General features: G+C 46.4%; 1 protein-coding gene across 1 annotated transcript in view; it reads right to left on the reverse strand.

Annotated features, from left to right (window-relative positions):
* LOC120817695 (protein O-mannosyl-transferase TMTC2) overlaps nt 1-25,900 on the reverse strand; it is a 38,688-nt gene that overhangs the window by 6,433 nt on the left and 6,355 nt on the right. Inside the window, exons 2-9 of the mRNA XM_040174154.2 lie at nt 14,481-15,075; nt 6,193-7,027; nt 5,814-5,928; nt 5,027-5,112; nt 4,268-4,452; nt 4,098-4,176; nt 2,903-3,024; nt 740-821 (exon numbers count right to left, since the gene is read on the reverse strand). Of these exons, the coding sequence (XP_040030088.2) occupies nt 740-821; nt 2,903-3,024; nt 4,098-4,176; nt 4,268-4,452; nt 5,027-5,112; nt 5,814-5,928; nt 6,193-7,027; nt 14,481-15,075 (2,099 nt within the window). The remainder of the gene's footprint in view (nt 1-739; nt 822-2,902; nt 3,025-4,097; nt 4,177-4,267; nt 4,453-5,026; nt 5,113-5,813; nt 5,929-6,192; nt 7,028-14,480; nt 15,076-25,900) is intronic.

The raw sequence follows: 25,900 nt of genomic DNA on the forward strand, positions 1-25,900 counted from the left end.
CGGTCCAAAGGCAGCAACGTGCTTGAGATACCCAGCGAGGGAGATAAGGAAGAGGAGAGAAGGGACAATGTCGCCGCCAGGACAGATTTCATTTCCGATTAATATCCTGAAAACGTGGAGCAGCAATGAGCCCGTTTCTACTGACTGATATGCAATATATTGGCATGCAGAGCAGCACGGCGGCGTTTAAGTCTCTGGGTAAACTGTGATCCCCGGCTCCACACTCAGGTGAAGGAGGCCTTGCGTGGATCTCAGAGGTCCACTAGCGTGTTTAAGGGGGGAAAAAAACAACAATTATTTGACACTTTCTAAATGATTAGCACGCCGCTGTGAAAAATTGGTATCAGATTACACAAACTGAGGTGGTGCAAAAAATGAGTTGTAAGGGGAGCCGGTGTGTTTGATGACCACGGGTCTGAAGGCGGAACTACAAAGAATAGGTCTCGGACCCAAAGGGTCTAAAAGAGTCCTGCCTAATGATCATGCCGAGTGCCGCTTACTGCAGCAAAGCCCGATCATTACAGTAAAGCCTACAAGTGCGGCATGGCAGAGGAATTACAGGCAATCAGGCATGTTGTAGCTGGTGGAGGAGGTCTTTAAATGATCTCCTCACAACCCTGTCAACCAAGCGGCGAGGAATTTACGAGGACACAGGCGTCCATTTTTAATGATTCTAGGCTATAATGAAAAAGTTGACCTTTTTCTACAGATGGAAAAAAGCTTTGATAGCGCTTCTTACCGTAGTGCATGTAGCAGTTTCCTTTAGTTGGGTCTATTTGAATAGCTCTCAGGTAGTACTCCTCCGCTTTGGTCTTCTGCCCCTAAAAGGAAAAAGAAAGAAAATTAGTCCTGAAATTCAAATCAAAGAATAGTTTCGCGCATGATTGTCTTTTGTTACCTGTAATATCTTGTTGAATGTAGTTAGGTCATACAGTTTGTTTCACACTTTGACAGGCTTGTTGTTAACCTTAACACGTATTTAGCAGACCTGCAGGATCTATACCCTTTTCTCTGTGTGTGCACTTGCAACCACACTGAGAAATATATAGCTTCTGTGTGCACGTTTTTCTTCTCCATGCTTCAGCACTGATTGCTGCCACATTGCCGATGGACTTGTCATGCAACAAGAAATGAGAGGACGGGGCCTATTACATTTGCTTCATTAGCTTTAACTCATGCCCACTAAACGAATGAGCGAACATGGGGCCTTGATGGCTTATTTCACATTGTCTTTGGCACTTTTCTCCTCACATTCAATTAACCCTTTCACCCGGACATCCATCAGAGCTGAAATCAGAGTGTTTCAGTCCAGTTAGGTTGGAGGAAGTCATCGTTTAAATGATTGATGAAAGCACTTAAACGTATTTGTTTTTTTTACAGATTTGAGGGTAATCATCGGTTATCAGTGATAGATATGCTAACTTCACAGCTCAGAGTTCAAGTTCATAAATCAATGCAACGTTGACTGACCACAACTTTCCCTAATCCACACCACACCCTCCTGACGCCAGCAAGAGACAGACAGCAGGCCTGTTTGTATGCACTTTGACCTATAAGCAAATGGCTTCAGGAGGTGGCTTCAGGAGGTGCACTTGTTATTCATTGAGGGACGTGGACGGCGTGCGAGACTATCAGGTTGCAGCATTGTTATTGTGGGGTTTTAAGAAAGGGGATACGGACACTTTAAAAAGTTGACGTGTAACACAACTTTCCAAAAAAAACACAAGAAAAAAAGCCCACGGCAGCACGTTCTCGGGGGTAAACCGCAGTACGAGGCTTCACGTTGACCTTTTCTTCCCCGTTTCCGTATCGGCGATCGACTGCGGCACGGACAGCCAACAATGTAGCTGATGGAAGTGATTTAATAAGGAAGGAGAGTAATTGCATTATAAGCCTGTCCACTGGCCCGTTGTCCGGGGTCCATCCAATCTCCTGTTCCTTAAGCCCTGTAGCAGTGATGGGGGGGGGGGGGGGGGGGGGGTGCGTCTCCCGCATGGATCCGCAGTCAGCAGATGTCCGGACACAGCGGGGCGACGCTGATCCCAAACCCGTGCTCTACGTGGCGTGCGTTTGTGCCGCGTATATCTCTTCAGAATCTTTCGGCGAGGAAAAGGAAACGAACAGACGTGAGGCTCGCAGCTGCAACCGAAGCACTGCAGGTTGTTTTCCTCCAAACCCGAAGGCAATTGGAAGGGAGGAGGTCAGGCATCTCCAGAGGGGGTCGCAGAGGGGCAAGCAGTTCAACTCCCACCGCTAAACTGGACTCAGCTGTGAACACATGCGTTGTCAAAACAAGCCTTTGCTTTTTTTCTTTCAAAGCGAACAGCGAAGAGTGGAAATTTTTCTGACAAAAAAAAAAAAAAAGCTTTTGAAGTTCATATTTGAGAGAAGTTGGGAAAACTTGCGTCCTCGACGTTTGAAGGGACGGCAAACACAACCACACACACACACATGCAATCCGGAAGTCGTCCAATCACAGAGGGGTCGCTTTCACCCCCACGTCTGTGACCTTCAGACATCAGACATTTATGCCGCCACAATTTGTCTGTTCTCTCATCCACTTGGCATTGGCTCTGCATCAGGGTCCCTTCCGTCACTTCTTCTTTTCTTTTTTCCACTAAAACAACTAGTAGCAATTGAGGCGAAACAACATAATCACAGATGCAGCACCTCTCCGCTAGCTGACTAACTGATCAGGGCAGAGGAGTGCGTTTAACATGCACACCTCAAGAGTCGGAACCTCACACCTCATAACAATTATCGCAGCTCTCCGAGGCTGCGGAGAGAAATCGATCGCTTGCGCTCCGACGGGGCACGCGGTGTGCATTATTCATCCCAGCCACTGCAAATCGTAGCTGGGACAATGCTTTGGCACGGTGCGTTTGCCAGTCGTGGGACTCACCAGGATGGACAGGAGTTTGCCGTAAGTAAGGTGTGCCGGGATGTGGTCGGGCTTGGCCCTCAGGGACTCTTTGTACCAGTGACTGGCTTCCTCCAGCCGGTTCAGCCTCATGTAGGCCTCTCCTGAAACAGAGAACACGCGGAAATGGTCACAGTTTGTTTTGGAGGACGATTATGGGTACAAGAAAAACAATGGAAACATGAATAGGATTTTTTTTTCACCGAAGAAAATGTAGTTTCAATTCTGACAGCTAAAATACATCTGGCCTGTATTTTTTTTTCAACACTCTCTGCTTCTTGCACACTTAATGTGACATACATGGTGCATTTGGAGCAGTGGTTGCTGGTCTGTTTGTATCAGCATAGATGTGTCTGGGATAATTCATTACACACACACACACACACACACACCATTCTCCACTACATGTGTGTCCTCAACATCAAAGACTGAACCATCTGCCGTCTGAATACACTCCGAAAACTGCAAAAAGTTTTCAGACAAAAAGTTGATACATCAACACTGCTCGACTGTTTTTGATGCGAGGACGTGCTGTGGGCCTCCGGGGGCAAAATGACATCAGTTTCAAAGAAAGAAGCCCCTGGATATCGCACTAATGCAAACACTGCCCTCCGTCATCCCCTCCCTCCACCTGACAAAACACGCTTCCCATTCTCATTTCGCTTGTCCGGGGGAATATTTGCAGACATCTATCTCTCCGCAATCTCACCCCGTGCGTCAGGATGAGCTCCCAATAATGTCATTAGTGTTACAATAACAAAGAGAGGGATTAGCTTCAAGCCTCTGCGAGAGGACACAACGTCTGTACAGCGTTGTAATCAAACAGATGGTCTGTGTCCTGCGAAGGGTTTTTTTTTTTTTTTTTTTGGCAGCGAGTTAATGTAAATTTGTTGAATTCCGCTCAAAGCTCAGCTGAAAGGGAAACAAACACGTGAAATCAATCACTCAAACGCGAGCCAAAACTTCCACGTCGAGATTGTTTCACTCACGTCATAACAACCCGCTTGACGTTGTTCTACATGATTACACGTATCCAACGGTTGAGTTACCTCATCAAAGTACTCATTTCGGCTTTTGTTTCAAAGCAGATATTTGTCAAAGTGGTGATTTCTCATTCTGCGATTTGAGGTCGGCATCACGAACACGAGACTTGTTGTGGGGAAACTTACTAACTTACCCATCATGTTGAAAAGGCTGTGCGGCGCAAACTGTCTGGGCATTTTCTGCACCGCCTCCTTGTAAACAGACAGCGCCTCCTGAAGTGGAGGAAAAGAGTCGCCGTTTTTGTTTTGCCTCAGACGCTCTGCACCGGTTTCCTGTCACACTTGAAATGCCTCGAGTCCTCACCTCCTGCCGGCCCTGTTCGTGGAGCAGTTTCCCCAGGTTGTACAGGCAGCTGGTGACAGAGCTCTTGTGGGCGTGGGGGTCCTTCAAGTTCTCATCAGGAATGTCGGCACAAGTAAGAAAGGTGCGTTTTGCGTCCTCCAGGTCGCCCTGGTTCATCAGGATGATCCCCGTGTTCAAGTAGGCCGCTAGGAGGACGAAGAGGAGGAGGAGGAGGAGGAGGAGGGGGAGGAGGTGGAGGGAATCAATTAAACGGGACAACAAGAAGAATGCAATTTCTGATGTTGTTAAACTGAAAACTCTTGATTCATTCACACATCCAGTTGGTATATATATGCAATAATACAGCAATAGGGAGACAGCTGTCAAACACCGATTAAATTACCATAAAGAAAAAATTATGTTAAAAGGTCATGTAGCTTGGGACAAAGTTAAGATAACTTATCAGCAGTCTGGAAGCTGTCCTTCCCTCTCTCATAAAGTAAGTGATGAACCCTGATCTCACATGTGGGGCACCGGAGCGTGAGATTGAATCTCATCATTTCACCGTGCAGCTGAAACAGCCTGAATGTGGCCCAACAACATGAGCGAGTGGAAAAACAACGTCTTATTAAGCACTCAAATTGGGCCGTGATGGCGATCCAATAACGGCCCTCGGCTCACGTCGACGTTTAATCAATGCGTGAGAAAATGGAACGGCTGATAACTCTTCCCATGACGACAACCACCGCAAAACAAACCCTTTTTATTTTGTTTACTTACATGCCAGCGTTGGCCGACTCCCGATGGCCAGTTTGTAATAATGCAGGGCTTCAGAAAAACGCTCGTTCTCCTGCAGCAGCAAGCCGCTAAAAGACAAAAAGAAATGCAAGAATGTGAAACAACTGAGGATTTTCTTGGTATTTTGAATCTGTGGTTAACCCAACAAGTGATTAAGGGAAAACTAAAAACTAAAGCAGCTTCTGTAGCATTTACCCAATATATCCGACCATCCGTATTACTGAAACTGCACCTCAGTTCATGTCATAGAATGCCAAAAAAAAACCAACTATCAATAGCTTTTCCCTATTCCCTCTGTTGCATCGCCAGCTTCTTGACACCAGTAACTTGAAAAGGAATCGAGCAGTGGGGAAAAAAAAAATAAAACACGTCAGCGTGAGACACGGATGTCTGCTGTGGGGCTTTGGCACCTTCCACACCCTTTGTTCCCGGGATTGGAGGCGGCCTCGTGGCCTCCCGCAGGCCCAGCAAACCACGACTTATCAAATCAGCGGCTCAAGGTACAAAGAGCCACCAGGGACACGCAAAGTAATATCCCATTCGTTACATGATTGCATCACACGGCTCACAGACACTGTCACTTCTTTCCTGGTGTATTGGATCTATTTTCAATCTCCCTTTTCGCTACTTCCCTTTGTCCCCCTTCCGCCTTTCTTGTTTCCGCCGCTGCAATGTCAAGTGAGGAACGGGAGGAATCAGGACCGTCTGTGTCGAGACTCATCAAACAGTGGGTTGGGGGGGGGGCGGAGGAGGCGTCTTTAATACTCACAGGTTGTACAGCATGTCGGCCATGTTCCCTCGGTGGTGCAGAGCGTTTCTGTACGCCTGCTCCGCCTCCGCCATGTTGCCCTGGTTCTTCAGTACGTTCCCCAGGTTGCCCCAGGCTGCGAGAGACACGTGTCAGTCAAAAGTTGCACTTCCAGAATCAACCTTGGCGTTCGATTTAAAAGGGCATTAATGCCGTCGATTTGCTGAAATAAAAATATGTCCACTTGAGTTTCCAAAGCAGAGGCCCTAGAATTTACTGAATTGAACAATTGTGTGCTTCATTTCTTATGAATCTTATAAGGGTCGGTCAATTCAAAAGATAATTACACCCAAAATAAGCTCCTGTTGAAGGCTAATGAGGACGGCCGCCCGTCTCTTACCTTTAGCAGGATTCACACTAATCCCAGACCTGTAGAGATTCTCCTCGTTGCTCCAGTCCCTGTTTCTTTGAACCGTTCGGAGTCCATTCAGCAGCACTAGTCCGGCGCAGAGGCACAACATTAAGGCCTTGCAGCCTTTAGTCCTCAGTCTGACGTACAAGTTTCTTGCGCCAGCAGCAACCAATAGACAAAAGCCGATACTTGGGATGTATAGAACCCTCTCGGCAATAACGAAACCTACGTAGAAGAACAGGTTGGTGGCCGGGATGAAAGGCAATGAGACGATCGCTAATGATAGTAGCACGAGGTTTTCTGTAGGGGGCACGGACGCCCGTGGAGGCCAGTGGTGGACTCCAGCTGACCCGTTAAGGGTGGTCTTCGGTGGGCCCTGGTCTGTGTTGTGGTTTGTGTCAGGGGCATGGTAACCATTCCCATTGGCGATGGATTTCCCATTAGCGACGCAGGCTTTCCCATTGGCCTCCCTGGATGTGGTCGTAGGGCCCCGGAGGCCAAACAAACTCAGGAGGACCAACCCACCGTAAAAGGCCGCAGCGTGAAGGTTCCTCCAGTCGGCCAAGGACCTGACCAAGGGCACGGCGTCCATGGACCAATCGAAACTGAGCCTGTCGGGGCAGAGCAGCAGCCAGGCGTTGGCGACCGGCAGGTGGAGGAACGTCAGCGTTCGGGTGAGGAAATGCGGAGAGTCGGCTGCCGGGTTGTCAGAGTTGGAGAAGTTGGGAGGCGTGTTGCCCATCCAGTAAAGGCGAGCGGACAGCAGGATCACTCCCCAGGAAGCCAGCATGCAGAGACTCAGCAAAACACTCGTGTTCTTTTTCTGCAGAGGATTAAAAATAAAAAAAAGGAAAACACCTAAAATCAACATTTCAGTTGAGAAAAGTTCTGTCAAAGCCACAAAGTTCTTTCTGCATTACAGCGCATCTGCATTCGTTTTCATTTTGGAAGGCGATTTCAATAACCGTCTTAATCAGAGCTGAATCAGAGCAAATGTGGTCCTATGAATGTCTTTGTGTCACTGTGGACAGCGAGTTACTCAGAAGGATGTTTGCGTCTCTTCGCATGAGCTGTTGGGGTTTGATATGTAAAACCGCCTTTGAAATAAAGAAAAACGCTTGTAAAGGGATTACCCCACTACCCCCTAGAGAAAGACCACCGCGTAAAGCCCTCTCTGGAATGGCTTTGATAGCTTCCTGGGGCACAAACCGTACTCACGTACCAATATACAATTCTTTGAATCTAAAATGCATCGTAGCCAGAAACAACACAGAGGTAGTGCAATACAACATTTATACAGACAAAAGACACATTAAGATTTAGGCAGCTGGGCTCTGTGTCTCTTACGGTCAGCCACGATGTGACTATTTTCATGTTTTTGACAAAATATGGCTTTTACAAAGTCAAGGAATATTCATTATTTGCCAAAAAAGTGTGTGGAAAGTGAAGAGCCACATAGTATAGACTGAAAGAATCCACGTACGTCTGTGAAGTAATGATTATTACTCAAGTATCCTATATCAACTATATCAATAGAGCACACTTGCCTCAGTTCTGACCCGGTAAAGGTCAACTTTGAAGTTCATTTGAAGCACGAGGGGATTTCTGGCCAAGTCATTCCTTGCAGCCTGTCAAGGGTCGCAGTGAGTGTGACTGGTAATCAGCTTAGGACTTATTGTGTTGGCATGTAAAAGCTGTTTACGTCTCATACGAGCGTTCGTTCTGCAGCACGAGCACTATTAGTCCTCTGTCACGCAACGCCTTTACACAAACCAGGCACGCGCAAGCCGCCACTGTGGCCTGAACTGCACGCCGTTAAACCCGTGACGGTTGCATTGACACGTGCGTGGAAGCAAACATTCAGCCGGCGACGCTTCAGATGCATGAATTGGATTCAAAGCCAGAGACGGGAACAATGTGATGTGACCCCATGGCTGAAAATATTATTCATTTCAGTTGCTTCACATTGGAGGCCTTTAATAGACGTCTGGACGTCTGCAGTTTGAGCTGCTATGACATGACGAGGTCGTGTGATCAGATTCTTGACCTTTGATTTGTCAAATTGCATCGGTTGTTGACAGTGAGAGGGGGGGGAAATGTCTTTCACAGCGATTAGACTGAAATGTCACGGCTTATTGAAAGAGACAGACTGTCGCAGTCCTGTGCTTGTTTTTCCATGTTTCTAACAGAGTTTATCTAATGGACTAAATGTGACATCACATCGTGAGCGATGAGCACGGTAATATGAACTGTGTCTGAACCCGTCTCGGGGGTTATTGGATGCGAGTCTGTACACATACACAAGTGCATACTTCCATAATCTAATCGCTGTGAGGCACGAGAGTGCACGACAGTTTACATATAAGTAGTCGTGTTGGCTTTGATGTCCTCCTACGTCTTCTATAACTCGGTGTAACTAAGTGTCCATCCAGTGCAGCCATGCTTTTCTTTTTATCTCCCAATTGTGTTTACTGCAGTAATAATGTATAATCTGCTGTGAACAAATTGCACATTAGGGACATAATAGGAATATTGAGCACAAACAACAAGCTTGTCTCATTAATAAACCTTTGAGAGAAATATTCCCTTTTTTACAGTGAGCATGCTTGAGTGGGGCCGTGCCCGCTTTCAGGCCCCATGATAGAAAACAACAGGTTGGCCATAACAAACCGATGTTGGGATTAGAATAAGAGGTTTAACGTGGACTCCCGGGACCTACTGGCTCCAGTTGATTTGTGGATATCTGAAATGGAAAAGCGCGATCCCTCGTGAGGTTTGCGGAGGGAGGAATAGATAAAGTAGGAGGACACTGGTCAATAGTGAGATGGAGAAGGGCCGGCTTAAAGAATTCAACATTTCAGACGAGCAGTGGGAAAGAGTGAGTGGTAAGAAAAAAATTGGATATTGATTTGCATGCTGAAAGGCGGCGCAAAAAGGATGAAGGAGAGTCGGGAGAGTGGAGGGGGGAGGGGGGTGCTTATTGATGTATAGCTCACATTGCCTATCAAGGGAGGAAACTGTCTGAGAAATCCAATTGTGCTTGGCATCAGAAGATAAGCCAATTGCAGCGAGAGCCATTTGTGTTGTTTAGGTGAATGAGCTTCAATTTACCACTCGCTGCCTTGTCTATTTCTAGATGGTTCCTAAACTGACCTCCCGATCCATCGCACAACTCACACCTGCCAGGCGCGCAAAACACGGAGGCCCGGAAATCTGCTTTTGAATGATGTACGATCACAGATTAACAAACTCGGCAGCAAATAATCGTAGCTTTTCACGTCAGTTTAACGAAGGAACAAGTGGACGAACCAGGACCAAAGTGAAAGGATTGCTGCTTCAGTAGTCTTGAAAATAGATATTCAATAACCCAACAGCTGAATAATTCCCTACTAAACTGCAACCTTTAATAGCTGCAAAAGAACCTTTAAACTCCCTACTGAAATGTTGATTTATTGATTGTCCTATCCATTCCAGTCCAGAGGAGTATTGGCAGGACACTATCCTGACTAGTACAGCCCTCTTTAGTGGTGATTTCAAACCTCCAAAAATCACAAACAGGTACCACAGGTACCTATGGATCCACTCTGGGAATCCAGTTTGAAAGCTACCTAAACTCTGGAATTGGAACTCTTTCCCGGTGCACAACGATGGTCCCTCCACATTCAGGCTCTCTCCGGGGGCCTTCTAAAACCAGAATGAACTACTATGAACTATGAACTACTTCTACACATCCAGGTAAGTAAAAACAAAGACTTGGTAAATTCCATCCAAGATGAGTCAATGGAAAATGTTCAATTTCTTTTGTATCAAAGTCATGGTTGCAAATTCTTTTTTTCTCATTTATTCTCAGCAGCCAAATGTGAACACGAGGATTTCTTGGCTCAAAAAATAAAACTTAAAATAAGTAATATTTAATATGTATTTTTTGGACCGTTTTAACTTCGGCATGTGGTTAAAAAAGGCCAGCAAAAAATATATTGTGTGTCAAATTGTCCCGAAACTGGAATCTAACCATAATAGCTAGCGGTAATCCAAAGGGGTTCTTTCAGGTTCTACCTAATTTGACTGTTTTTAGCTTTACTGTAACTTAAATCCCTGGGAACAGCTTTTCGATATGATTGATTTGCCGTCATGTGATCTGTGTGTGTCCATAAGAAGACAGCTGGCGTAATCCCCAGCCGCTGTCGAATCGGCTCCGTGCCTTTGAACCCACCGCGAATCTTCTCCGCTTTGGATCCTCATTTAGAAATTCACTGTCAATTTCTATTTTTTTTTCTTTTTCCCCCCACTTCTACTTACATTACACTTTAAGTTTATTAACTTTCTCCTGAATTAACCCTACACTCGCTCTCTCCGTCTCCTTTCTCGCAATAGACATGCAGCATTAGGCTCCCCTGCCTCCATCTTTTAACGGTGCCATCCATTATTACATAGCTTTGTTTTTATTAATCCCAGAAGTGTGTGTGTGTGGTCCGCACGTTGACACTGTAGCGTGCAGAGTGTTTAAAACACGCGCGAAGTAACGGCAGGATAAAGGCCGAGTTCATACGCTCACTGTTGAAAGCTACAGCGGACTCACGCGTGGCAGCAGGGGATCAATCTCCCGGGCTTTTCTTGTTAAAGCCAAGTTCAATTTCAACCCGCTCGCTACTCCTTCCAGCACACGGATCTGATCGTGCATGATATCTCTACCACTTGAAATTTAAAATCTATTTAGAAAAGTTACGAGTTCTTGTTCAGCAAAACTGAACAAAAAATATCAAGGCAAAGTTATTACTTATTGCAAGAATTATCTCAATTTGCATGGAAAGCCCTTCTGTGTTTGCTCAGCCCACATCCAGCCGTGATCGTATTTGATGCGGCACCGGTGGCACGTTAAATTGGGATGAAAGGCACAATGAAGCGTGCATCCAGTTCGTTTTCACAACTCTCTAATGTGTTCTGGATTCCGCTGACTTGGCGCGACTCACCCGAGTCCTCAGACGGCAGCGCTGGCTGGCATCGAGCGGGCCGACTTTGATAGAGTGACCTAATTACCCCATTAGTTTCTCTCCGCCAACGCTGCGACCGCTGCTGGCGAAGGGGACCGTAATGCGGTGGGTCGCAGGTTAGAGTCCACCAAGGCGGCGGATTGCAGGCGGACGGCGCCGGTGGTGTTAATTTGCCATTTAAAGAATTCCCCCTTTTGAGTAATAAAGGGACATTACTGCAGAGAGTTCACAACAACGTGGGGATTCTTGACGCACTAGATCATCATTTCATGCTATTGCGGAAAATGATTTTTTTAGGTGCCAGAATAACGATAACTTCACCAGGTTTGTTCAAACAACTAATAGCAGCTCGCTAAACTAGATGAAACACACTTGAGTCAAGCATTTAAAAACAAGTTATAGACAATGGACTTGCCAGAAGGTCTAAACATACTTACTTCACATAGTTTTGGCATCCCAGTATACCCATGAACGCAGGCTAAATAAAGAGCATACAGCAGAACAGAGGGCATCGTTTCACAGCTGAATGCTTCTGCTTCGAGATAATTGGGACAACGTCCCTGAAACAGTCAGCTGGTCACACTGAACTTCATTTGCCAGCACTCCATGAGGCAAACTGGGAGGAGTCGGTACCCCTTGGAGAACACAATAAAATCCCTCTAATGCCCGTTTAACAAAATTAAGGTCTAAATAGTATGGAGGATTATTTGAGGCTCTATTTCAAACATGTTTTGATTTAGTGCTTTACGAACGCAGGGTCTAATCAATTAGCTTTGTTATTCATCCAAGAGCATGCTTGAAATCCTTGCTCAACACTCAAATAAACACAAACCTTTTAAATAAAATAAATCTCGCCTGCCAAAATGTCACAGATCACCTCCGGGCTCAGCAGAAGCAGGTGTGACCTCCCCCAGCTCCACCAAAAACAAACTATTTCCCCGGACTTCATTCATCAACCCGGTTCGTTTTAGCCCGTTGACAAACGGGAGTGGAGAGGAACGCTGTGCCGACGCCACACCTCCCTTTGTCTCCATCTTCCATTTCCTAAACACTCCCTCCGGTCTACCTCGTCTCATTTCAAATCTCATCTCAGTCTGATTAGGGAGTTAATAGGATGAGAAATGGAGCGCGCCGGCCCAAGCCGAGCGCCTCGGTCTCCTGCTCTTTGCAGGCTGATTTGCATTTCCATTATTGTTGTTTGCGGCCGCTGTGGGGGCCGGGGTCAGACGACCTAATGCGGAGGTTTTTTCCAATGTTTTCCTTCAGCGTGGAAGACATCAGAAATCAGTTATTTAAATAGCAAATGCTGCGTTTGTGTCCCCAAATTCAGTGTCTCCTGGCCGTGTGCCTCGGTGCGATACGACAGTAGGCGAGCGGGACTGAGACCAGATAAAAGAACGGAAGTGAGGCCATACTTTCCCCTCTCTCCTTTTGCTTATTCTCTCTCGGGCATCACCTCTCGTTCCCATGCGTCCTGAGACGTCTGGCTCATAATCAAGGAAACGATTGCCGCCCCACCCTCCCCTCCCCCCCGTGGCGGACCCCAGCACATAACGAGCTCCCTGCCGTGATAGCTGTGACTGGGGCAACAGAGGAGGGCATTGCCAGAGTGATAAACGAGCCAGATGTGCTGGAGGCGGGTTGGGGGGGGGGGGGGATTGGCACCAGGACCTGACAGGCTGGCACAAGGATGTGCCCACCAGGGCTATTGTGTCTGGACAGAGAGGCGGAGGCTGCTGCTGCTGCTGATGATGATGATATCCCTGCTCTCCTCTGTGTGATAAGCACATATGAAAATGGGGGATTTGTGCTCCTGACGAGCACCGAGGGTGATGAAATCTTCGAGAGCGTAGTGCAACAGAAAAAAGAAAAAAAAGGTGGTGCTGGATGTCTGTCAGGTTGCGCTTTCACTTCTGAGGCTCCGTCTGATTCATACGGAGACGTGAATACCTGACGAAACAAAACAATCCCGGCAAAGGCGGCATTTGAAGAGGCTTTGACATTTCTCAGTCAATTATATATATTTTTTACAATAATCCTTTCATTTAGAAGCTTAAAAAAAAAAAAAGACAGGTGTTTTCATGCATTGTCTTGAAGTTATGAAAGCGCACACACACACACACACACACACACACACACACACTTGCGTTAGTCGCCTAGCAACGAGAAGAGAAAACAATGTAACCCCCTCTCAGATCTCTCTGGGCTGGTCACCGCCCGCCTCCTAATAAAAGTTGTGGGTTATCGTTCAGCCGGAAAAACCACTACGGGAGAGCCGTCCCACGGGTCCAGCAAAGCCTCGCGCAATTGAAAGTAAGACGTATTTTCATTTGGAGGCCCGGCCGTGTAAATAGGATCGCCACGCTAAAGTCTGCTCTGGGCGGCAGTTTGCGAACAGCGGAAAAAAGTTCCAGCGGACGTTTGCGATGAGCTATGCAAGGTCAGGCCACAGACCTTGCAATAAAATGTTTTTTTTTTTAAAAAGGTATTCATAGACGTTTCCCCAAGAAGAAACATCTATAAAAAGATTCTCAGGCGCACACATACCATTTTAGAGCTAGACTGTCCTTGCTCAGTAAACCCCAAGGGGACTCTTTATGGCCCTAGTTACGGCTTTTACGAGGGCCATCGTGTTGGCTGACGAGCAGTTTCTCAAATTGAAGGTGGACGAGCTTTTCCAGTCGAACACCGAAGCCCGTAATCAGATGAGTCGCTGCGTCAAGGTTGTCCTCCTCCTCAGATATCTTTAGTTTGGAGTGGAAAATGGAGTCCTGCCTAAGAAGGAGTGTAGTGTGTGTGTGTGTGTGTGTGTGTGTGTAGAGTGTTTTTACAACTCAACAAGTGGGGCAATAATTTACCTTGGCTAGAAGTGTTACTGTTTTTCAGCGCATACCTTTCGTCGCCTTATATTGGCCTTATATTGTGCTACTGCCCTTTTCTTCCTTAAAGCAAACAAACATAACGAGGCGGAGATCCTTATCTGAATTTCCTTGCATTAACATGCATGTATTTACTGCAGCCGGCTGAAGTCTGCGAGGAAATGGAGAACTTCCCTCTGCGCAGATACCTTGAGCAGACGACAAACAACAACAGCTTACTTTTTATTCGCCAACTGTGCGCTTTGCATCGGCAAGCGGCTTTCCTAGTTCCACCCCTAACGAAAAGCATGCACAAGGCGAGACGTAATCCTCCATACAGGAACCATAACAGCTGGCCGAGTGAGGAACGCCCCGGAAGGAAAAGAGGAGGAGACCGGTTGAGTCTTCGTGGCGTGCACCCGTTTACCTTTCCGATCAGGAGGAGAAGCGCCCGGCGCAACCGCAGTCTCTGGAACACGAAGAGGTCGTACACGGCCGACACGGCCAGCACCGTCACCCCCTGCTCCTTCCACAGCATGCTGGCCGCCGCGCACCACAGGCTGGCCAGCATCCAGCCCCAGCAGCGTCCGCCGCCGCCGCCGCATCGCCCGTCCTGGGCACGAGATCCACAGTGCCTCGCGTAGCAGAGAAGAGACAGCAAAAAGAACAGCGCGGCGCCGACGTCCGCCCTCCCGACCACGCCGGCGACCGCCTCGGTGTGGACCGGGTGAGAGGCGAACAGCAGGCCCGCCAGCAGGCTCCACGGCGCCCCGCCGAGCAGCGGGCGGCTGAAGGCCGTGAAGGCGGCGGTGACCAGCCCGTGCAGCAGCACGTTGAGCAGGTGGTAGCCCCACGGGCGCAGGGCGTGCAGGGCGTGGTTGAGGCGGAAGGACAGGGTGCAGAGCGGACGGTAGGACTTGTGGCTGCCGCTGTGAGTGAGCAGGGTGCCCCAGAAGTCGTCAAACAGGATGTTGGTCCACGGCGTCTCGGGGAGAAGGTCCTGGTTGGTCTTAATGGCTCGGCTGAGGGAGCAGAAGAAAAAAAAGTATATATATTTTTGGGGTAAAGCAAAGTTGGGTTTTACATCACCACTAGCGAAGTCCTATTTTAGTTTTGTATATAAGCGCCGCTGAAGGAAACATGCGAGTACGAACAAATCATTTATTATCTCAGTGTGCACAGCATATGGCCTCGTGTGGAATGCCGATGATCCAGTTATAAGTGACATTTAATAGACAGAATGCAATGAGGATGCCAAATGTAATAAACAGGCCGCGGAGTGTTTGATTAAATAATCAGGCGTCTCCCTCTCGCCCACTCGCAGCATGTACATATGTCACATCTACCTGCACACACAAACACACGCACACACACACACACTCACTCAGTGTGGCTTCACACCCCCGAGGCTGCTGTGGATTCTCATAATTAGGGGATCATTACTGGGGACACGAGCTCATTGGCGTTCGCACGCGGACTGCAACAGATGAGGTTCACCGCATGCAGAGTGATGGATGGCAGCTACAAGAATCCCCCCACAAGACGCGGCGTTGGAAATAAAATAAAAGATACAGCTGGCATGGATATTATGCCACGACTGTCAACTTTAGAAATAATTTCATTTCTTCAGCTTAATGCAAGGAACATTTCCGTGCTCTCAGTGAACTGACTTTGACTGACTGGTGGACTTTTGTATGCTTTAATGTAGACAACCTAACGAGGAACAAGCAAGCGACAAAGAAAAATAATAATACAAGGGTTCTGTCCCGATAGTCGTATCCGTCGACAATGCATCCGCGCGTTGCAACATGGAAACTTGTGGCTGCAAGAGAACGAATGTCATGAAATGCGTGTTTTTCCACCATTCGGTCACACGGGCCGAATGGCAATCTTCTTTTCTCAGGGCTTGATTGGGATCAGCGTTGTTTCTGTTGCGTGCGGGCGCACCAGAGAGGGGAAAGACAGCGACAGGGTGGTGGGGGGGGCGGGCAGCCGAGGACTTCCTTTGTCTACAGATTGTAACTCAGTGCTGAGAGCATAAAGGAGGGAGGGATCGAGCTGCCAGCATGACAGCAGCCAAGGTAAAAAGAAAAAAAAAAAAGGGAAAGACTGACAATTTGGAAAAATACAAATCTGGTGTTTGAGAGAAAACTGTTCGTTGTGTTAATCCTGATTTCAATTTAAATTTCCTTCAACAGCCCTTTCATCATGAGATCTGTAATAAGTTTCCTAGGATTGTTCTTGGAAAGTGTGCTTCTCAGGCTGGGAGTTGGGGAACTCGCCCTTGTCCGATATTTCTAAGGAGCCAATGCATTACATCATCCAGTTTTACCTTTTCTGCAATCTCACAGTGAGCTATTACTCGTGAAACGTTTTACAGTCCCAGTACAGTGAGTATGATACGCCAACAGGGATGTAGGAGCGATAAACATGAATTTAAATGTAAATATGATCAACATTGAACGTTTTATTAATGCCGTATATACGATAATATCCCGAGAGATTACAGCAATTTCCAAGTTGCAATGCCCATAAAATATTTTGATTTATTTCTGAAAGACAATAACTAGAATGTCCACTAAAATCTGCCTTGTGCGCATTCATGTTTTTGCCACTTTCCAGTCGTCCCCTGAGGCAGTAACAGCCCACAATCAAATCCAAACATGGCAACATTCACCCTCACCCCTCAGCTCCCTCGCGTCCCCTCGCTGCGCCTCGGATCTCAATACTCTCTGCTGATAAATAATTTAAATATTCAAATCAGCGCCAGCCACTCGCCTCCCTCCCTGTTCCTGCCCGGCACTCGAGAATGAAAAGAAAGCACTGGCCATGAGGGGGACTGGTTGAAAGTACTGGTTTTGTGTGTGTGTGTGTGTTTCATTGTGGCTATAAGGGCTAAAAAGAAGGAGAAAAAGAAAATGCATGGAGTCCGTCTTTGTGCTGGTGAGTGTGTGCACATGTGTGCGTGACAGTGGCGCCCGTGCTGACGGCTTCATTGAGACGTGTCGCTGTGGCGGTGCAGATAGAGTGGTCTCCCGTAGTGATTGCTCGAACAGAGGGAGGTCTTTTGTATGCAGCCGGCGTATGTGGGGCAGGCGGGGGACTCTATTCACAAATCCCCAAAGTACAGGACGGGTTCGGTCATTTCAATTTGCTGCTTTTTTTTTTGAGTGTGTGGGGGGGGTGAAACAGGGAGGGATTTCCATCAGGGTCTGAAAAGAAACATTTTTTTTTTTTTAGGAGCGTTTGTAAATGGGAGGTCTTCTTTCACCTGTCCACTGCTTTGAGTGCTGAGAAAATTGGCCGTCTTTCAGCATTCGGGTACGTTTCGTTTTCAATATGCAAATGAAGCACTCCACCACCAAACACTGATCTCACCACTGGTGATTTGCTTTTTTCAAGTGCTGTGGCTGGCTGCAGGAACACACTGGGCCTCTTGTCAGAACCGACGGTCCCTAAATATACATGCAACGTGCAAGACATGAAGGGAACGAGGGCACATTTTCTCCAACCCCATTGGTTGAAAGCCGTTATTCATTATTTTACTGCGTTAATCCCAAAGGGGATGTCGACACGGAGAGGAATACGTGTCTTTTAAGATGAGTACCGTGATTTAGGAGGGAATGGAGATGATTGCTGCTCCCAAAAATAAAGCTAAGATGGCGCGGAATACAGCACTCCATGCTTTTGTGTCGCAGCTAAAAAAAGATCTGTGGGGATAATTCATTATTTTTAAATATTTGTTGCGGTTGTTGTTGTTGTCGTCACCACCAACCGTCAATCAGCAGAAGTGAGACCAAAGGGAAAATGCTTTTTCAGGTTTGTAAAACTATGGAAATTCAATCAAACTGCATCCTTTAAAAAATATTTTTTATTTTTATTTTTTATAATTGCACCATGTGTGTTATGATTGCATCAACTTCCGTTTACCCCCCCCCCCCCCCCCCCCACACACACATGCGTATTGTACACATTGCTCTCTGTTTGGGGTCAATAAACCCACCTTTTAGTTTGAATTGTTTGTCTGGACCAATAGAAGAGGCCATTTTAACTGCATTACAAAATACTGCACTTGAGTGTGTTTTTAAATATTTGGGCTCTGGTCCATCCCGTCTCGTCCGCTGCATGTGATCTGACCCGGCTGCTCCGCTCGCATAAACATCTGCAGCATAAACTGCCATCGCTTAACGTAATCAGGACCGGTGGAATTCCAACCTCTAGTGGCAGAGTGCATCCTCCAGCTCCCCGACAGCAGTAATCAGATGGATGAGCCGATCGCCATCAAAACTGCGCTGCTAATGGAGCTGGACATTATTTCAAGGATAACATCACCTTTTCTCTTTTTTTTTTTCGCCGTTTCTTTTGAACCCCCAACTTTACTGACCAAAAAGGGCTAATTAGGCACACAGACACATTTTGTCACAGAAGGCTTCTCAGAAACAACAAAAATGTCCCCATTCTGCCACATTTTAGTGTTTCCTTTCACAATCACTACTGCAAAAATACAACAAAGGGTTGGACTTTTTGCTAATATTGATCGGAGAACAACACGTTTGTGTCCCAAAACAAAACAATTTGCATTGGAAGAGGAGTCTCTTATCGCATCCATTACCAATTATTGATTTCAGCATTGACATTTGGATTCCGTCTTACCGGCACAAGCGGGGAGATAAAGGGCCGTTGTATTAAGGGCGGATGGAGGCAGTGTTTGTGTGGGTGGGTGTCAGGGTCCAGATCACCTCTGCGTTAATCCAATTCTTCCAGGATTAGAAAGCGATCGTGGAGTTTCTGGGACATGCACGCGGGAGTGGGGGAGGGGGGGGGGGGTCAGGGTTCAACGAGTAATCTGACTTTAAAGGTCATCAAGATCGACACAAGATGTAATCTATACGAAGAAATGTTACAAATCCATGTGGTTCGGGAGGTTGGAAGAAAAACACTAGTCTGGCCTTTGTCCCCGCCGGACGCCACAGCTGGTTGAGGATTAAAATCCCTTAAATTTCAGCTCAGCAGTCACTGCAGCGGGGCGGGCTTTGTACCACACCGCATGAGGCGGGTGGACACGTGGAGATCAATCCTCGGAGCAGCTCCTCATCCATCACAGCGCGACGGGGAGCGATCACGATCAACCGATAATCAGCTTCTATACCCCCGCCTGTATGTGGCCACGGCCTGACGGCAGGTGTGAGGAAGATAAATGAGGAAGATGAGCGTTGGCTCTCTGACTACGTCCTCATCCGTATTCCTCTGACATTTTCCAAAAGATACCTCCTGTTTAAATTGTATTCTCCTTCAACACTGCGGAGACAGACAATACACAAATATGGTTATTATTTTTATTTTTGTTTCGGTTTGTATTCATTTGTAGGCTGAAGGAAGTGAGCATTCAAACATCACACATCAGCCGGCAGAACAATAACCCCCCCCAACCGAAGTGGCACCACAGCTTTCCCACGCCAAACTGCTACGGATAAGGCGGGAGAGGGAGAAAAAATAAATGCATAAATGTCCAGATAGCATTCATAAAACCCTGACATACTGCCAGCAGCCTAGTAGTGAAATATTTATGTTCAAGCCTGCAGAGTTCCTTCCTTCAGCCTCCTAAGACAGAGTTTGACAGATTTTACGGCCTGCTTCGATCCTATTATTTGTTTTTTTTAAACAGTAATAAACTGCTGCTGGATATTGTTCAACATAGCCGGGCACTGATGACATGAGAAAGAGGACACATCTGGCATGCTTTTAATGTCTTGCATGTATATATGACTGAAAATAAACCTGAGACGCAGACGTCTCTTTGTATTCAAGACGGTAACCTACATTGTGTCTCTCAGTTTAATAGATCCATCTTTTCATTGATTCAAAAAAAAGCTCCCAGCATTTTTCCCAAAGTCCAAAAATATGTGGCAATGAAAGACCATTTATTTATATATTCAAACTCTTCCGTAGCGGGAAAGCACAGCCGGAGTCTATTTTAGAAAACGGCTAAAGGTTAATGTTTGTTATTTGGTTTCTTGTTCACAGAACCACGGTGAAATACAATGTTTCTACACAATATACACGTTTGCAAAAGGAAACCCTTGTGGCTGGATACTCATCATAAAATAAAGTCTCCTCGACATCCTCGGTGGGTCCGAGCAGCCAATCAGGAGCAACCGATTCATTTCGGCCAAAGCGTCGGGAAGTCGGCTGTCTGTTTTGGGTCAAGCCAAGGACTCGCTTTCATGTCGCCTGTGAGGCCGGTTTCCTGATTAGAAAACAACAGACTTAGAGAAGGCCGGGGTCAACGCATTGTACTTAGCGTGAATAGAATAGACCAATAGGCTAAATCATAATAATACCCTTTTTTTGTGTTAAATAAATGAGTATCAAACAAAGCCAGATCAATTGTGAAAGTGAGAGTGGTGACAATGTTATATTTGTAATCATTGCTGACCCACATCGCTGAACTTCCTGACATATTGTACATCTAGATAATTCGCCGCGGTTCAACGTTTGCAAATTCTCAAAATTGGAAGCGATTTCCCGATTGGCCGCCCCTTGTCCTTCCTGTTTTAGGATCCTAAGCAGAAAGCCATGGACATCGCTTCAGGTACGAACTTTGAGTAATTAAAAGTTATGAACCCAATCATCCAGAGTGCAACTCCTCCATCTGTTCTCCAGCAGATCGATCCCAGAGTCTTTATCTCGCATCGAAGTGGTTGATTGATCGCTTCCCCCATTAGCTTGTTGCGCAAAACAGAGGTGATCTAACAACAATGCCGCCACTGCCGTCTCAGCGGGAAAAAAAGGGAGGCAGAGCCCACCGCAGCGTCCCCCCCCCTGAGTGATGGTGTCAACGAAAGGCAGTGATGAATCCTGCGGCCGCGGCAAGGGGACGGCTATGGGAAATCAATGGTTAATAAAACTAATGCGCTCTCCCCCGGGGCACAGCTCATCAGATGCAGTGAAAGCAGAGACTGGGAGAGTCGGAGAAGAGAGGGTTCAAAACTCGGGCCTTTCAAAAAGAAATCGGTGATCAATCAGATTTTTTTTGCGTGGATATGAAAACTTAATGAATATCTGTGCAGAGCATAAAGCTTGTTGGAGCAAGCTTCCAAGCAGACCGGTCACTGGAGTATTAGTATAACATGTAATTGAATTGAAAAAGACTGGGGAGTGACGTTTGGGGAGTGTGAAGCTCACAAAAAGCTAATTTCAGTTTCACACCCCAAAGACCACCAGAAACGTCTTTGGAAAAAAAGTTCTCATAAAGTTTTGTTTCTCCCTTATACATTTCTGTAAGTCGCTCTCGGTGTGGAATTCCTAGGGATTTAAAATGAAAAACACCTCACCCAATAAATGTGCCATAAGCCTACAGACCGGTACTGTGCCCGACAGCATTCCCAGCGAGCGGCACGTTCAAACGAGCCAATATCCAGGAGCACTGGATGCAGAGTTTTTAAAGGGTTTGCAAATGTCTTGGCTCTCCACTCATCCGGCTCTTAACGGTCAAACAGCCGCCGGCTTTAACGCCCTAAATCCATCCCGACGGACACATCCAACCAGAAAATAACCTCCGACAAATGAGCAGCCAATCAGTCCGTCCATATTCTGCATCCGGTATGGTTTTGACAGCTGATTACAGCGCATGACTGTGTGTGGGGGGGGGGGTAAATAGCGTGGCCTTCCAAAGTCGCCTGCATCCACAGTGATAAATGCCTGATTAAAAACGGATCGAGGGGCGGTTGTCTGACGGAGGCGAACAATGCATAAATCACAGCTGTCTGTGTGCAGCACGAGAGGGTTTAAAACGGCAGACAGATGTTGCTGCTGCAGATACGACGGTGTTGCATCTGTGATAATTTATGCAAAATGAAGCTATTTAGGCTGGGACCTTAATTAGCTTCTTTTCACCAGAAACTATAAAATGCATGGATGATTTTTTGTCTGTTGCAAAATTCAAACTTCCATTTGAACGAGTGTAAAACGGTTTGATTGTTCCCTGAATAATGGACACTAGTTTCCTCTACAGTGCGATTAAATGGAATCAGAAATCTACTACCTGCAAAATGCACACATTTTGGAGACTTAATTACTCAAAGGTCAAAATGAAACTTATTACAACTGTATTTTTAATTGTAATAGGCTCTGTAAAAATGTCATGGATAGTACCTTTTTTGTTCATTAAAACAATTCCCATAGGAAAACTACTCCTTATGTTTCACACTTGAAAATCAAACACTTTCCACATAAATAGATGAAGGAAACTGAAAGTACACAATTCTATTAGACAAGGAGTTCTTTAGACACATCCGTAGTTCATTCATTAAAATGAGCAATCTTGCGGTCCAAGTGTTCTCTGTAGGTTGCTATTACGCCTCCAGTGGCATCACTACTTCCCTGGGACCAAAGCCTATTCCCTCACCTCCTTAATGCATCTTGCCTTCTGCTCCGACAATCAATTGCAGTGGCCTAGTTCCGGCGAAGCTGCAGGTGTTGGCACAGTGACCTATAAAAATGTGCAACTCCAGACAGCTGCACTCAAGATTTGGAGAGGGCAGACTCCAGAGTTAGACACTGGAGTTAAATCGGGGGACTCTGATCACCGAGGACGAATGCGCCGCTGCCTGGCATTGATTTTTCTCCCCAGGGAACAGACGCGTGTTGATTGGTCCTGGAGAGGCAGGGCTCGGAGAGAACACCCAAATGTTCACCTTTGTCCAGCGGTATAATTTGCATGAACACATGTTCCAATGTACCAGCGTACTAGCAAAGCACCAGGTGTGGACACATCGAATCAACAAAACCCACCGACGCCCTAATCAGAGGGCTGCAGGCACACTATTTACTGCAAACAGATTTTTGGCAAAACAGCTTGTAGTCTACTATCCTTTGCCAAGGAAAGAGGGTCCTTTCCTCAGTTCTGAACAAAAGAGTGTGTGCACCACCGAACCCTGAAAATGTGGAAATGAATCAACTGTTGTTATGAGGGGTCCATATTTTGTGTCCGTCCCTTGGAGACCAAACTTCTTCTTTCTGCGTTCCTTTGGGAAACTGGATCATTTATTGGCGGTGCAGGATACAACGGGGACAACCTTAATTGCCGATGACAAATCACGGAGCCGGTGGAGGATCCGAGTTCCTGCGCTGCCAAACGGGAGCAGCGGGAGAAACAATGCAGCATTCTGTTTCTGCTCCAAAGCATTCTGCCTCTGATTACAAGACGAAAAAAAACTTTAATATTCCACCAAAATAGGTTTGTAATCCGATCAGATTATTATTTTTTTATGTAGCAACTTTAGTAGGATGGAGAGAATTGGCGTTTTTATGCTCTATGGAAAGAATGGGTACGAGTGCAAAAAAACACTGTCACACTCGCTCTTCCTCTTTTTCTCTTTCTGCGGTCAGATTTAAATGCAGCATTTGTGATGGCTAAGTACGCTGCACTAACAGGCCATACAGCACTGTATTCAACCCAGAATAGGCCCTCCTTTCTTCTGCCGTGACCAGTTGTCACATTCCAGCATTAGCCTGGGAGAAACTGTAGCTATAGCGGGGTACCACGGGGGCCAACCCAAACCAAATCCGTCTTCTTTTCAAGGATCCGTGCTAATTATCTAAGATCTTTTCAAATTCCCATCTGTGATCTGTTGCAACACGGCTGGTACAACGGGACCGTTTGCCTGAACTCGACTCTCACATTGGAACCAATGAAGTCAAACCCCATCCACTTGACCCTTAACTTGGGACAAAGCAAAAGTTGGCTGAAGTGGTTGAGAAGTACTTAAATTCAAGCCGCGTTTACCCTCCTCCCCCCTCCCCAAATCTCTGCAACACCTTGTTCAATGCGATAATTATATAAATAGTCCAAAAAGCTGGTGCAAATAGTTATACTGGATGAATTACGAGACAAACTGAATCCGGTGCAATAATTGATTATGTTGAATATGTTAGACGCAATTTCCTGCAGGCGGTTTAACATATTCCAAGTTTGTCAAACTATCAGGAAGGGGCAGGCGTTGCAAAACAAATGGCAGGGTTTGTAATGCTGCAGGAAACTCCGTAATTAAATCCATAAAACGCATCATGTACCATCATACAAGCAGTATATTCAACTGTGAGATTGACGCGGACGTGATGTCATTCTACAACGTCGTGGCATTGGGATTGTAGGCTCGACTTTTGTTGTTTAATATATAAAGAGAGCACTGATGAAAGGAATATTTCCATCGTTTTCAAAGTACCATAATGAAGCTATGATTAAGAGCATTGACTGGAAACAGTGGGACGTGGCCAGTATGGATCCGTCTGAAGGTTTCAAATAAGACATACATCCTGTCAATTATTGTGTTTCGGATGTGCCAGTAGGGAGATTTTGTTACCTTTAGCAGCTACCAGAGTGGTGCAAATCCACTCATCTACCACTCTGTGTAAACGGAATAACAGTATTTGTCTTACTTTTCCTGCCACTTTGCTATTAGTGTAAAACACGAACAGACGAGGTCATCTCTTCAGAAAATAAAACGATAGCGTGCCTTTCCTTTGTGGTTCAGCACCCAAGATGCGTCCTTGCACTTCGCCATCCTCCCTGCATCAGGGATGTCACGTGGTTGGAGTCTTGTGCTGATAATGCTATCAGGGGCGTGGATGCTGCTGGTCAATGCAGTGGACAAAAAAAAAAAAAAAAAAACAGGGACGCCACAGAGTGTGGATTAAATTGCCGTTGTCAGCCGCCCTCGGTAATGGATTGACTGGATGTGGTATCACGATAATGAGCGAGCCTTGGAGGGAGAAATGTCTGTGTGGTTTTTTTGATGAAAAAGGCATCCAGCGAGGCACTCAAGTGTTGACCTTTAATCTGTCTGTCTGCAGAGGAGAGATTCCAATCTACCTCAGGACGGAGCCATTGGATGTTTGTTTTTTTGATGGGGGGGGGGGGGGGGGGGGGGGGGTCAACCAATCAAAGCATTGACAGTCTGAGATCTCTGATGAAAATGAAATAGAAAATGCGCCAGAGAGCTCATACAAACCGGCCATGTTCTCATCCAAAGCAAAACATGCATAATTCAGTACAGTCCACCAGATCAGAGAGATGAAAATGATAAATTCAAAGGGTGACTTGTGAGGTGATGCGGTAGTAAAAAAAAATACATCAAAAAAAAAAAAGATTATCGGAGTTCATCTTGAAAGCATTGTAAACCCAGATCATGTCCCAAAGCCATTTACCCGTGAATATCAGAACGATGGAGAGAAACAAATTACACTCAGCACAAAGATGGTGGCCGGTTTATCTCGGGCAGCATTTATCCAATGCAGATTTCTCCCATTTATCAGAGCTAACTGTGGGCTGCTTACAGTCAGGACCATCGTGTTTACTCAAACAGCAATTTACTTTATCTCCAGAAAGCTCAACAACCGGCTACTGAGACCCACTGCAGAGAAGAGGAGTTCCATTCCCCTCCGTGAGATGGGTGGGCAGAACTTAAATGGCCAACGGGACGGGAAGAATGGCTTAAATGTCCCCGGTCCCTGCCTAGATAATGAAGGAGGATACTTGGCTTGAAGGATGGCGTGTTTTATGGATCTAAATACAGAATAATTGACTTGCGCCTGAGCCAAACCCCATTGGACTGGTGTGTTTCCATTGGGATGGGAAATGGTGCACCACAAAACCAAAAAGCTGTGGCCGTATTGTGATGCAGGATGCTTCAATTCCAACGTTGAACAGCTTACCATGAACCCATAATGATTTCCTGTTTTCGAACAGGCCATTATTTCCACCACAGTCACTGAGTCTTTCTGTTTCAAACTATCTATAATAATCACGATCATCTCCTTTCATGTACAACGTGTGGCATCTCTCCT

This window comes from Gasterosteus aculeatus, chromosome 4 (genome assembly GCF_964276395.1).
Source record: "Gasterosteus aculeatus chromosome 4, fGasAcu3.hap1.1, whole genome shotgun sequence".
NCBI classification, from domain to species: Eukaryota; Metazoa; Chordata; class Actinopteri; order Perciformes; family Gasterosteidae; genus Gasterosteus; species Gasterosteus aculeatus.